Source organism: Neovison vison, chromosome 5 (assembly GCF_020171115.1).
Source record: "Neovison vison isolate M4711 chromosome 5, ASM_NN_V1, whole genome shotgun sequence".
In the NCBI taxonomy this organism is placed as follows: domain Eukaryota; kingdom Metazoa; phylum Chordata; class Mammalia; order Carnivora; family Mustelidae; genus Neogale; species Neogale vison.
The window spans coordinates 166,205,411-166,219,251 of NC_058095.1; the positions used below are offsets into that span (position 1 = coordinate 166,205,411).

At 63.2% G+C, this 13,841-nt stretch overlaps 1 protein-coding gene and 1 long non-coding RNA gene across 8 annotated transcripts in view; both read left to right on the forward strand.

The window, feature by feature from the left end:
- ATP11A (ATPase phospholipid transporting 11A) overlaps window positions 1–13,841 on the forward strand; it is a 103,575-nt gene that overhangs the window by 39,106 nt on the left and 50,628 nt on the right. For all 7 annotated transcript variants that reach the window (XM_044250136.1, XM_044250141.1, XM_044250134.1 and 4 more), the window contains exons 2-4: window positions 3,695–3,817; window positions 9,969–10,058; window positions 10,835–10,915. In XM_044250136.1, the coding sequence (XP_044106071.1) occupies window positions 3,695–3,817; window positions 9,969–10,058; window positions 10,835–10,915 (294 nt within the window). The remainder of the gene's footprint in view (window positions 1–3,694; window positions 3,818–9,968; window positions 10,059–10,834; window positions 10,916–13,841) is intronic.
- LOC122907254 lies at window positions 12,059–12,970 on the forward strand. Its single transcript, XR_006384708.1, has 3 exons — window positions 12,059–12,084; window positions 12,491–12,604; window positions 12,947–12,970. It is a non-coding gene; the product is annotated as an uncharacterized LOC122907254 (long non-coding RNA).

Here is a 13,841-nt window from a genome sequence, read left to right on the forward strand (position 1 = left end):
GCGAGTGGGGCCGCCGTGAGCACGCGTGTGCCTGCGGGTCGTGGACAGCGGCTTCCGCTGCTCTGGACGCAGCCGGGCGCTGGGACCGCTGGGCTGTGACCACACGCTCACGCTTCGGGAAGCCGCTGCGGCCTCTCACCGCCCCACGTTCCCGCCCGTGACGGAGAGGCCCGGCTCCCAACACTCGCCCGCCCTCGCCGCCCGGGTGTGTGAGCGTGGCTCCCGTGGCTCCCGTGCGCGCCTCCCAGCAGCCGCCGGTGGCGAACGCGACGTGGCTGCCGCCCGACAGTCTGCGCGAACGGTCGTCGTGTGCCTCTGCGCGGACGGGACCGTCAGCCACGCGAGAGTCGGCGGCGCCGTCGGGACGGACGGAGGAGGCAGGTGCTGCGTGAGCGTGCGCGTGCTGTCCAGAGTCCCTTCCGCTCCTGTTCCGGGTTAGACTCCATGTACACGGACTCGGAGTGGGACACGGTCCCTCTCCGTGAACCGGACCGTCCGCCTGATCGTTTCAGACTGGACAGAAACGTGCCGCGTGTTAGTGAACGACCGTATCTGCAGGTTCCTTTGCCCTGGGACAGAGGCGCAGGGGCATTCCCAGCCCCGACCGCCCCCGAGCCGTGTGGCCTGCGGGAAATCGTGCCGTCACTCCGGGGGCGGCAGCGTCCGCACTCGGATCCGCGGGTCGGCGCGTCGGGTCGGGAGAGCGGAGCCCTCAGTGCCCCATCGCCTCCTTCTCCGTGGTTCCTCCGGGCAGTGGTGCCGGCCGAGCGCTCTGCCCGCCTCCCCGTCAGCCGCCATCCTGGTGAAGCTCCTCGTTGCTGTATGTGACAGTTTCGCTCACGCAACGGTAAGGACGCCTTCCTCCTCTGTGAGTCCGCGGGGTTGGGGATGCGCCCGCCACGGTGCCTCCCCTCGTGAGCTGCGGGAGGGCGTGCGGAGCGGCGCCGGCGTGGCCCTGGGTTTGCGGCTTGGAGGCCAGAGGATGCTTGGGCGCGTCCCCGTGGGACAGGTGTCCACTTTGGTCTGGACGTGGTGCCAGCCGTGGGGGTGTGCGGGAGCCGTCCTCCGGGGCCGCTGGGAGCTGGGGAGGAGCCGTCGGGGGCGGCTTCAGCCCTGCATGGGGATGCGCACCCCCGGCCGTCCCCGGCGCTCCAAGGTGTGCATCATGGAGGCCGTGTTGGGTGTCCTCGCTGGTCCAGTTCGAGATGAATCCCTAAAGACAGAGGCTGGTGTCACTGTCTTCCCGGCCTCGGGGGTTTCGTGAGGACCCGTGCGGTCACGCTCCGGCTCAGAGCGGCGTGATGCCGTTCCGTGGGCGCCACTGCTGGACGCAGACCGTGGGGCTGGTGTTTGGCTCAGGACTGGCGAGGTCATGAAGTCCTATATCGGGGCTAGTAAGTGTATTTTCGCTGCTTCTTGGACAGAGAAGCAGAATCCCGCTGACAGGGTTGGACGCAGGAGAGCTGAGGGACGCGTCCGCAGCCACGGAGCCGGTCCACTGCAGGACGCACGCGTGATGGGCGCTCCGGGGAGCCTTGTGGGTCGGGTCTCCCCACGTCTTGCACGTTTGGTTTTAGTCTCCTCTGCAGAGAACACCACGCAAACCGTGGTCTTGATCTGAACCTGGAGACTCTGCCGGCTTCTCAGGGGCGCACTGGGATGCCCTGTAAGGTCCTGACCTCGGGACGTGTCCTTCCTCCGTGTCCTTCCCTGGGCCCCGTGATGCTGACCGTGTGGTGAGCAGCGTCCACTGGAGGCGGAGTTCACCACAGGCCTTCGAGTCCACCGAGTGGTCACTGGTCCCAGGAGCCAGGGGCCTTCTGGAAGCTGGTGGCTTCTTTCTGTCCCTCAGGGAACGGCAGGAAGGCAGCATCCTGAGGTGGGGCCGAGCGCTCACCCGGGACGTCCGGGTCCCTCCCCAGTGGGTCTGTCGTTGTGATGACGTAGCGAGGCCGACTGCTGGCTGGTGACTCTGTGGTCTCGTCCTGCAGGCGGTAGACGGTCACTGTCCGCGTGGTCGTATTTGAGGTGTCCTGTGCTTCAACAGCACGCGTCCGCGAGACGGTGTGCAGGATGTGGGCTGGACTTCATAACGTTCATTCCGACTCTGCCTCCCTAGAGAGGGGGACCCGTCCGGACACAGTGGGCGCCTTGGCTGCCCCGTGGGAGGGCTGATGTGTCACAGTCAGTGTTGGGGCCGAAGCCAGTGGCTGGAGAAAGGTCTTCAGAATTTTCATTTTTGTACTAAAAGCTGTTTTTATGTTCTTTTCCTGGTTCCTTTTTCGTGTATTCTCTTTCAACGTAAGTTCGCAAGTGGCAGGGATGGAAGCCTCTGGCTGTGTCCTGAGAAATAAAGGGGAATCAGGACTCCGTGCTTTCTTGACTCAGAGTAAGACATGTGATGCTCTTACGGGGCGTTTCGTGAGCACCCCCAAATGGGAAGGCAGCAGGAAGGGGCGTGGGGCGGTGGCGGGGGCACGTGCTGGCTAGGGTGCGGCCTGGCCCTCGGGGCGCTGGGTTCCTATAGGGCCGCGGGCTCCTGGCAGGGCCACGTCCCCAGATCCTGCCGGTGACAGGCCAGCCTGTTCTCTGCCAGGGATCCTGCATTTCTCACGTCCCCGCCGAACGTGTGCAGACATACGGCTGGAGTTACGGAGACCAGCTTGGTCTCTGCCCTTCGTCTGCACCGGCGTCTCGCAAAGCCCCGCCTTGTCGGGAGGCCTAGAGGCGGTGTTGGCTAAGGGAATGTGCACGCATGTGCCAGGGGCGCGCCCAGAGGCTTCCGACCCTGGGGACGGGCAAACCGATGGCACATGAGCGGAAACACCAACCCAGGCGAGGCCAGGCTGTCCTGAGTTCCCATCAGGGGTGAGGGCTCCTTGACCCACAGGGGTGAGCACAGCAAGCGGCGGAGGCGGGAGACCCGGCGCTCCAACATTTCGTGTTCGTTGTGGGCAGCTGGGGGCGGTGCTGCCCTCAGCCTGCGGAGCTGCCTGAGGCCGTGATCAAGGACACTTGGGCCCGAGCTTTGATCTGACCCGCCTTCTCCTGTCCTGTTGACACTGACTGGCTCTCCTTCCCTGCGTCCCGGAGCCCAGGGGCCGCCCGGACAGGAGGCCAGGATCCTGAGCTGGGCCGCCGGCTAGGGAGGGGGCCCCGGGACCCTGAGCTGGGCCTGTTCGAGGTGTCATTTTAGCTTTCATCTGTCACTGTGGTGTCCTGGCTCTTCTGTGTTGACAGCATAGGGTTGGATGAGTGTAAAGATTTTTGGGGTCAGAAGCTCATGGGCCTCACGGGCACGACCCTTGAATGATACGACTCCGGGCCAGACCGCAGCCGCCTCTCTCGCTCGGAGAAGCCTGGAGCGGGAGCGCCCACGGTGCCGTCCTGCGCGACGGTCTTCCCCTCTCCTTAGAGACCTGCTCCCGGGGGTCTGACAGCTGCTCTCCTGTGTTGGGAGCCCGGGATCGTGCCGCACTGTCTGCTTGGAGCCCCGCCGTGTCCTTTCCCCTGACGACCAGCTTGAAGGGGCTTCTCCGCCGGCTTCCCTGGGGGAGCAGACCGCCCACTCAGCCCGGTCCTTGGGGAACGTACCCCGTGGGGGTTGAGTGGGACCGGGGCGGCCTCGGGTGAGGGTCCCAGACGGCGCTCCGGGAGGAGCGGTCTCCCTGCTAACGCCACTCTGTCCCCACAGTGTGCCGGAGAAGAGAACTGGGTGGACAGCCGGACCGTCTACGTGGGGCACAAGGAGCCCCCCCCAGGTGCTGAGGCCTACATCCCGCAGAGACACCCCGATAACAGAATCGTCTCCTCCAAGGTGAGCTTCTGTCTGACCTTGTCTCCCGGCCCTCTGCGGTCGCTGGTTACCCGCTCTGCTCCTGGGCCATTGCTGCGGCCGCCGCCCCCCACACCGAGTGCTGGGTTGGCATCCCCTTGTCCCATGGCTTGTCCCCACGGCTGGTGAGATGTGCGTCCTGCGAGCTAGACCCCCTTTCCTTCACGTCTCTTGAATATGCCATGGACCAGGAGGCCGACTTCTGCCACTGACGTGTTTGCCATCCGGCCACGTGCCCCTCCCAAGCCACCCCTGGCCAGGGTCTCCTCCTCGGCAGAGACAACACCGAATGTCTCTGGAGGCAGCAGGTGTGTGTAGGTCCCTTGTAAACGGGGACACTGGGCATGGACTTTCTGCGTTGTGAGTGCCAGGAAAGCCATGACAGGAGTGTGGTCACTCACGTGCCCCGCGTGTTCTCCTTGACCAAGCGCAGGGACATGGAGGCGCACTCCACACCCTTGCGGGGTCACTGCTCCGTGGCTCTCCAGGATGGTGCGGAATTTACTAGTCGGCTCTGAACAAAAAGGTAGATGATGGGTGCCTGGATTTTGGAGAACTTTTCCTTTAGGTGGACACCCACGTGTCCACGAAGGTGTGCTCCGTGTCCCTCGCGTGCAGTGTGCCCAGACCCCACGTGGGGCCCCGGACGCACACCCCTGTGTGGCGGGCCCACTAAGTCCGTACGTGGCTGCCCACGTGTCTAGATGTGTGTGGTCGACGGACTCAAGTCCTCAGAGACGATCGAAGATGCGGCTGACCTTGAGAATTCTCCAGAAACGCCTGTTCTTCGAGGCCGTTTGTTAAATGGAGGGATTTTATTTTAAAACTGCGACGGAAAATCCGTGACGATGATGGTCCCGGCTTCAGTCAGAATCACCACACAGATGAGCGGGCTGCTCACCACAGAAATCCCATGTGACGCGCGTGGTACGTGGTCGCCCAGAGGGATCCGTGCCGGGAGACGCGGCCGAGCAGGACCTTCCCGAGGTGGGGGTGCTTTTCTGCACTGACCTGTGCGGACCAGATGTGGTCTCCGGTGGGGCGTGCTGCAGACCCCGTCCCCAGTGTGCCTGACATGGACAGGGAGGCCCAGACACGTTTCTGAAAAATCAGCTCCCGTGCCATTCAGATGCATCGAGAATCGGGGAAGCATCAGACGCCGTGGCCGCGGGGGCCAGGTGAACGGGGCGGGGCAGGTGGTGGGGACTTGTGATGGGGCTTGAGGCCGCCCACGGCCCCATGTCTTGCCGGCAGGACGTTTGTCAGCCCCTTTGGCCACTGGTGGCTTCCCACTATGGCTGGCTTCTCCCTCCAGGGACAATGCCCTCAGGGCCTTCGGGTTGATGTGGGAAGTTCTGCACAGTGTGGTGCCGTAGAACCTTCCAGAAGACAGAGCTCCTGGTTCACTGGGGCGGTCCGAGGGCCTTCCTGGCACATTTGGTGGACTAGAGCCAGACACTGAAAGATGCTTTATTTAGGACAGAAAGCCCTGTTGGTGTTTTAGGGGAGACAGCCAAAAGCAGTGGCTCCCGACTCCGCCCTGGTTGAAGTGGGACGGCCGCTTCCTGTTCATGTTTTCCTTTCAAAGACTCCCGCAGGGACTCTGACGCGCCGGGTCATTGTCCCACCTTTTCTGTCCCTGGGGTGGCCCCCACCGCCCCCAGCTGCCCTACCCGCCCTGGGTCCCCAGCACTGCCTCAGTTTCTGACAGGGGTGGGGGAAGGAGCGTTCGAGACAGACGTGCCGCTTCCCGGGGCTTTCACGGCGGGTCCTTCCCACGAAGGCTCCTTCCGAGCGGGAGGAACTGAGTCGACTTCCTCGCAAGGGGCAGGTCAGGCTGAGGCCACACAGACGCTCCGGGCCTGAGTCTCCACTCCTGAACGGGAGGGGCCCTGCGTCCTCTGCTCTGAGACGCCCGCAGGGGCAGGGTCGTGGCTCAGCGAGCTGTGGGAGACGATGGTGCGTCGTTTAAGGAGAAATCACGTACGGACAGCACAGCGCCAGCAGCTCATCGGAGCCTGTATGGCAGAGGCTCTCGGAAAGCTGCAGGCTGCGCGCCGAGCTCTGTCGGGGTGGACGGCAGCCGTGGCGTCTGTCGGCACCTGGAGCGTGTGATTGCTTTCATCTCGACGGCTCCGAGAGCGTGGAGAGAACGGCTTGACGGGTGCACCCCCAGTCCGCAGCGGGTGCGGAGAACGCGTGCTGTGACGCATCCGCGTTTTCCTGGGAAGAGCGAGAATGAGGACCGCCAGCTGCGACCTGGTGCACCCGCAGGCTCGAGAGAGCTGCCCGTGGGGGTAAGAAGTCCACCTGTCCGGGCTCGGCTTCTGACCTGTCCCGCGGAAAGGCCGACCAGGCGACCCGTGACTCAGAGTTCAGTTTGCGTTCTGGAGGAGATGCCCTGGGCAGGTGTGTCTGGGATGAAGGAGAAAAGAGCCCACACCGCAGGGCGTCCCCTTCCTCATGCCTGTGACGCTGCACGGACCCCCACGCCCCTTGCCTGCTGGAGCTTGTGAGCGAGCAGACCCCAGGTCCAGGAGAAGGACCGGATGCCGCCTGCTCGGTCGCAAACCGCTTCTCTGGGTGCCGGATCCACATGGATCCACGTGTCCGGCCGTGGGACCGTTGCTGTCAGGCTCAGGCTGTCCGGTCAGCCGTGCCTCCCAGAAAGCTGTCACTGCTGGCCACTGGCAGCGCGACCACCGTTCCCAGGCAGATGTGGACGGACAGCGTTCGCCAGGACGTCTGAGTGTCTCCCGAGCCCAGAACCACCGTGTGAGGCCGCTGCTCCTTATGAAGCCCGTCCTGCTGCCGAAGGAACAGCCTCAGCGTGAAGCCCGTGGGCTGACTTCTAGCTGCGCCTCTGCCGCTGAGCCCACACCTCCCGGTGCCCCCGTGGCCCCAGCACTGCCTCTCACTGGCTCCATGACGCTCACTTGTTTTTCTGACATCAGGGATCCGCGATGGGGTGTAATTTTCTATTTTCTGCACCTGGTCTCCCAGTCGTGAACGAGGCAGCTCAGCTCCGTGTCTGTGACAACCTTGCAGGGCAGGTCGGGGCTGCGGCGCTGGGCCCGGGTTTGGGTCCCGCGGAGCCGAGGCCGCTTCGCGTGTTGTTAGACCTTCCAGTGGTCAGCGAGAGCGGTGCCCAGCACTCACCTCTGGTTTCCTTCCACCGCGGTTCTGGGGCAGACCAGGTGGGCCGCGTTCTTCTTTGTGCTGACCCACACTCCTGGCGACTCAGAGCCAAGGGGACCGCCACAGAGCCGAGCCCGGTGCCCACAGAGGCTCCTGCGTGAGGTCTTCGCAGTGGGAGAGCGGCAAGGAGTAGTGGCCGTCTCGTGCCGTCGCGTCGGGGTGAAGGGAGGCGCTCCGGCTGAGCCCGGGACCGCTGGGACAACATGCCGCCTGCTCCCGGACGGCCTGGGGGCCGGGCCCGATACAGGGTCCGCGGAGCGTGGGACATCGTGGCCCCCGGTCTGCGCAGACACTCAGCGCCTGGACGTCGGGAGGACGACGCATGTGCGGCCCCTGCATCCGCCACCGGCTCTTGTGTGTCGCCCGGTAACCCGCCGCGTGGTGCCGAGGTGCCCTCGCGCGTTCCCGTTATCTCGCGGGTTTCCACCTTTCTCGTACGCGCCGTCCGGAGTTAGCGACCCTTTCTGACCACGTCAGCCGTCAGCAGGAGCGACGTGCAGCGGCGGGTTATCCTGTGCGATGAGGGGACCACGAGGGGTGGCGGCTGAGCCGGTGCGCGGCTTCCCTGCGCCTCAGTAGCGGGAAGCGGTCCCCGAGGTGGCCTCAGCCCCGATCCGAGCTGGCTCCGCGCCCGAGATCGGGAGGCGGACGGGTCCGGAAGCGGCGCCTTCACGCAGATGAGCCCCACGTTCCCGTGGCGTCCGAGCGTGGTTCCTCGTTCAGAAGCAGACGACGCGGTCTCTGATGTCATGACCCGCGGAAGACAAGCGCTTTCTAGCGTGGGACGTTCAGGGATACGTACGGGTCAGAGAGGGCAGCGGTGAGCCTCTCAAGCCCTTGCCAGCAGCGCCCGCCGCTCCCCCAGGCGCCTCCACGGTCTCCCGCCAGGCCTGGGTTTTCATCCGTGCTCGCTTCGGGAGACAGAAGGCGGGGGTTTGAGTACGAGCTCTTCCGTTAACGTGACTTGGGTACCGAGTAACGTGCCCCAGGTACTTGGGGACATTTCTGACTCACGGGTCATGAGTAGCGGGCGTGGGTGCTGGGCAGTAAAGGTCGGTTTTACGGGGCGAGGCCTTAAAGACGGCCCTGTCTTGGGGTCAGGACATCCGTGAAGGACCACGGATCGGTCTAGGCTGGTCACAGAAACCCAGAAATGGGATAAGTGCTGTGGCTGCCTCATAACCCACGTTTCTTTCCATATCGCCGTTTAGCACTGGTGGAAAGTCACTTTCTCATTATGGCTTATTTAAGAGAAAAAAATATTTTTCTTAAAAATCTAGAAAGATGGGTGTGTTTGTGCTGTCCACGGAGCTGGGGGATCTTACGGTCCCTGTGATGTCTAGTACCAGGCTGAGCCAGAGCTGAGGTCGCAGCGGCGTTCCCGTGGGGCACGCGCCCGTGTACCGACTCAACACGTGAGAAACTACCACCCGTCCCTGAATAATTCACTGACATTCAGTTGGTTTTGAAGCGTGAGGACTGTGTTGTATATGGGGTCTGACTCTAGAACGGCCGCGGGTTTCGCAGCAGAACGAGGAGTAAATGTTTTCTGAGTCCATAGAGCGGCCGGTTGTCCTGAGGTAGGGGAGCGACGGAAGAATCCAAAGCTCGGCCTTTTTGTTTTGGTTTTTTGGGGAGTTTGTGGGGGGAGGGAAAGTCATTGCCTGTGTATTAAGAAAATTGGCAGTTAGGATTGGGTGGGGAAACCGAGGCGAAGATCTAGGCACGTACTCCACACCTGCTCCTGGCGGATGCAGCCCAGGAGACCTGCTGTCTGGTTCCCAGTCTGCTCGCGCTCCAGTGAAGAAAGCCTCGTTGTGCACGGCGAAGTCCAGCGCCGTTCCTGGTGAAGAGTTTCGGCAAACTAGGGAAGCAGGAGAGTTTCGGCGTGGTGGAGAGTGTCTGTAACACCGGACGGCGGCGATGGGGTCGGCCCTTTCACCCAAGGACCGAGAGTGACACGGGCTCCACTGTGTGCCGTTCGGCAGCCTTCCTGGGTGTTGTGGCTGATGCGGCGAGGACGGGAAGGGGTGCGGGATCGGCGGACCGCGCAGGAGGAAACAAGGCAGGAGGCGTGAAGGTCTGCGGGAAAATCCCAAAGAAAACTCCCGGCAGAACCTGGTGGTCTAGTGAGCGATCAGAGCCAGGCCGAAGCCAACAGTCAAATTCGCAACTAAAATTTCCGGCTCTTCAAAAGATGCTGTTAAGAATTAGAGAAGCCATTGACTGAGGAAATCTTGGCCAGACACGTGGCCTATGTCCAGCAGGACACGGAGGGGAAGGGTGCCAGGGGGTTGGACGCCAGGGGTCAGGCGGGACGCCAACACAGTGTTGACTGGGAGGTACTGACCTCCAGGACATTGTTGTCCTCTGAGCAGCAGGTAAGGAAACTGTCCTCCGGAGGCCAGGATGAGAAGTCTGGAGAGTAGGTGTCGCCAGGACTCCCCTCCCTGTCCGCCCTGCACTCCCTGCACGTGCAGGAGGGGTGCGTGGGCCCTCTCCGTGCTGGGGCATGACCACCTTGCGGTGCTGACTTGGGCTGTCACTTTCTGGGGCCGGCCTGACGCTGTCACACGACAGAGGGGAAGGAGGCGGGCAGGGAGGAACGCCGGGCACGTGTGTGATAACAGTCGGAGGTTTACGTTTTGTCAAACGTATCTGGAGGTGGACCGTTGTCGGCCGCTTGGCAGGACGTGGAATTCCCTGGGGTTCAGTGCCTTGTGCTCCCCTGCGCGCGGTCCTGCATCAGCAGCTCGTTCTCTGGCCGGCAGACAGAGGACATGGTCAGGGCTGACTTGACAGTTCCGTAGGGAAAGCAAACGCGCAGCGGCGCTCGGAGCCGGCGCCGTGACCCCGCCGCTGTGACCCCGCCGCGAGCGCTGTGAAGAAGGAAAATGTCATCACAGTGACGAGTCTCTGTTTTCCTCTGATACAGTACACGTTTTGGAACTTCATACCCAAGAACTTGTTTGAACAGTTCAGAAGAATAGCCAACTTCTACTTTCTCATCATATTTCTGGTACAGGTAAGGCCGGCTGTCTTTTTTATCGCTCACTCAAGGGTCAGGGCTCAGCTGAGAGCAGGTTAACTGGGGTTTGCTGTCGAGGGACAGCAGGCCCTGGAGCCCCTCGTCCGTATCCTCCGCGGACAGCTGTGTGGGCTCAGGGGCGTCGATGCTGAGACAGACACGTGCCCAGTCTGCCCTGGGGTTGGTTCCGGCTGCCGCTCAGTCCTCGGGGGGAAATCGGGAGCCCCCTCCTCTTTAGGGGAAACTCGGCAGCCCGGCGCAGCATTGTTGGGCAACCCTCCCCCACGTGTGCGTGGGACGAGCCGGAAGAGCCACAGTGAGGTCTGAGCGAGGGAGCGGGGTTCTGACGGGTTCTGGGACTGGCCGCCTCACCGTCCTCAGTCATGCCGAACAGAGCAGGAGGACTTTTACCCTGTCCCCACATTAACTTACTCAAGTACTTGAGGTTTGGGCCAAAAGCAGCAAATTAAACTAAAACACACCACGCGGTCGGCTTGCGTCTTTGCCTCCGTTCGCCTGGTTCGGTAAGCAGGTCCCCGTCTGCAGCGGCCACCCTCCGTTCCGTGGGGGTCGGTGACTTCCCAGTCCCCGGGACGCACTGGGAGCGGGCCCACTGGTCCGTCCTGGTCCCCGGTGGCGCTGGGGGTCGGCCGGCCGGTCCGTCCCCGTCCCCGTCCCGTCCCCGTCCCCATCCCCGTCGGCGCTGGGGGTCGGCCGGCCGGTCCGTCCCCGTCCCGTCCCCACTGGCGTCTGTAACTCTGCTCTCGTTGCAGCTGATCATCGACACGCCCACGAGCCCCGTGACCAGCGGGCTCCCCCTCTTCTTTGTCATCACGGTCACGGCCATCAAGCAGGTAAGACGTCTGCAGGGAAAGCGGGACGGCGCCTTCCTGTGATGGGACGTCACCTTGCGTGCCGAGCCGAGCATCTGTGTCGTGTCAGCGAGTCACAGGAAACGTAGCTCCGGACTCTGATGTGGGTCACGGTCCCGGACCGACAGCTGAGCTGAAAAGAGGCCGTTCGGTGACGTAGCAGCTGGGGCGGGTCCTGGGAGTCTGCGGAGGAAACCAAAGCTTTCAGTTCAGAACCGACCGGAGATGGAATCTGTTTTTAGGAGAGTTTCTTAGCCTGTCCTCACTCTGGGCTGCCTGAACCTGTGGGACCCGCTGTTTGCGGCGTCCGGGCTGCAGCCCCCAAGCGAGCCTGTGGACTGCTGACCCGCCGCACGCCTCGGGCTCGTCTGCCCGGACGGTGAAGAGAATGCACCTCAGCCCTCCCCGCTGGCCCTCTGGCTGTCAGTGCTGTACCTGTCCCCCGTTTCTGGTTCCACAAAACTCCCCTTCCCTCGGAAGGAGGCCCCACACCCACAAGCAGCACCTGCCGGCCCGCCCGAGCCGTGGTGCTTGGGTTTCGCATTTCCTGGGTGACGGACGATGCTGGCATCTTTCCCGGGCTTACTGGCCTTTGCGTGTTTCTTCAGAGAAGTGTCACCAGATACTCCGTTCATCTTAAAATTGGGTTCTTTGTCTTCTTATTGATGAGTTACAAGAACTCGTCACATGTTCCGGAAACCGGTGCCTTACGTGCAACCGACTTGAGCATCACGATGTTTGTGTTTCCGGGTTGATAGGTCGACCTTTGATTTGGGACCTTGGATCATTCGTAGAACGACAGCTTCTGCTGACTTTGTTGATGGTCCGGTTCTTGCTGACAAAGCCCTGCTTTTCCAGTGTTAGTCTTTGAGTAAGAATAAAGGGAACGAAACACATTTTACGCGAGAATGGCCGCTGGATGCTGTTGGTCCGTCGAAGCACAGAGCGATTTTCTCTAGATCGAGGAAGAACGGAGAGGGGCCCCGGCCACTGCGTGGTGTGTGTGCAGGGAGCACCTCCGGCTGCCCCTGCCGGCCGCGGCCAGCTTCAGCCCCCACGGGTGTGCGCGAGGCTGCCCTACCGGAGCGTTAGGGATGTCTTTGTCCCAGCTTGGGCTTTCTGTCTCCCTCCCCACGGATCTGGAAAGACAGGTTTGGACAAAATGATTTGACTTCTTACCCATTAGCTTGGCTTTTAAATGTAGACGCCCAAAGGGCAGCCGGGGAGGACCCTGTGGTCGGCAGCGGCACTGCTGCGCGCGGGAGCGCGGGGCCCTCATCTTGGGAAACCGTCGGCGGCGACCGTGGGAATGGAGGCCGCGAACGCGGTTGGTGCGTGTTGTGCACGTCCCAGCACAGGCCGGTGGCCCGGCGAGGTGTCCTGGGACTCTCTGCGCAGGCCTCTCCGGGGCAGGTCGTGCTGCCGTGTAGCCACGGGCGGCACGTTTGTTGCTGGGGGGCAGGGGCGGTGCGGTGACTGGAGGGCGAGCCCCGCTGCGTGGACACGGCACGCAGAGTGACGGCGGATACCCGCGGTGTCGTCCTCACGCGTTTGTAGACTCTTAGAGCTGTGGTCGCCTGTGACACGCACGTGTCGTGAACGTGTGAAGCCGTGACCAGGAAGGAGCCTTTTCAGGGGACGAGCGAGAAGGGGACGGGAGCGGCATGGAGGGTCAGTGTGGGTCACCGTAAAGATCCCCGAGAGGCGGGCACAGTGGAGTCGGGTGTTTCCGTTGGTTGTCCGTGTGTTTCGGAAGAACGACTCCCCTCCTCCCCAGCGGCTGGCGGACAGCGCCACGGGCGGGCCTCAGCGGGACCGAGTGACAGACGCGGGGGGAGGTGCCCCAAGGGCCTGTGGGGTCTCTGCTCGCCCCTAATCCACCTCGCCCCACTCCCGGGGGTACGCGGCTTCCAGCCCTCACCTGCTCCGTGCATCTCTCCTCCTCGCCTGCCCCCACCTCAGGACAGCTCCGGCCCTGGCCGACTCAGAGCCCCTCCGTCCTCCCTCCCTCAGCCCTGGTCCCCTGGTGGCTGTGGCCCACACATCCAGGGGCGCCAACGCCCTTCTTTGCGGCTCCGGAAGCCCCCGCAGGGGAGCCTGGCACCTGCTAGTCCCACCTGCACGCTGAACAGACTCTGACCAGCATCTGACCCTCTCTGTCCACATCTCCTGACTTCGGTGAGGCAGGCAGTGGCCCAGAGCCCTCCCAGGCTGCCCACCTGCCTTTCTTGCCCGGCTTTTTGCAGGCCCTGCACCGTCTCTAACCCTCCAGGCCAGCCTGGCCCCTGGGTCCCCCATGTCTGACCCTGCCGCCCCCTCATGCTGTTTCCCCTGGTATCACCCCCTCCCTTCCAGGCAAGCACGAGCGTCCGTTGGGGGCCAGCTCAGACTCTCCTCTCTGAGCCCCCCGCACACACATTGGCCCACGTGCACTGGGGGGCCTGCGACACACTCACTGGGTCAGGGAACAGGTGCGACGCAGGCCTGGGCCCGCAGGAAGGGGAACGGGAGACCCCCACCCCGGTCCTCCTGCCTGAGCGAGCTCCGGCCAGGCCGCTGACGGGGAGCGACTAGAGGGGTCACATGCCGCGGACTCGGGCTCAGACTGTGGACCTGTGACCTGTAGGTGAACGTTCAGAAGTCCCACAGCAAATGGGGAAGGTGGGGCTCCCAGGGGCCTCGGGGCTCATGTGTCCCCATTACTGCAGGCCCGAGACACGGGGGCCAACCGTCTAGAGGCTAGAAGGGCGTTACGGTGGCTGGGGCCCTGAAGAAGTGGGGAGATTGGGGTCTATTTAAGGAGGAAACATAGGACTCGTGGGTTGGTGGGTGTTGGGTGTGGGAAAGGCACCTTCTGGCTTTCCTGCAGCTTTGTGCATCCCCTGACCGAGGCCGGAGGTGTGGCACC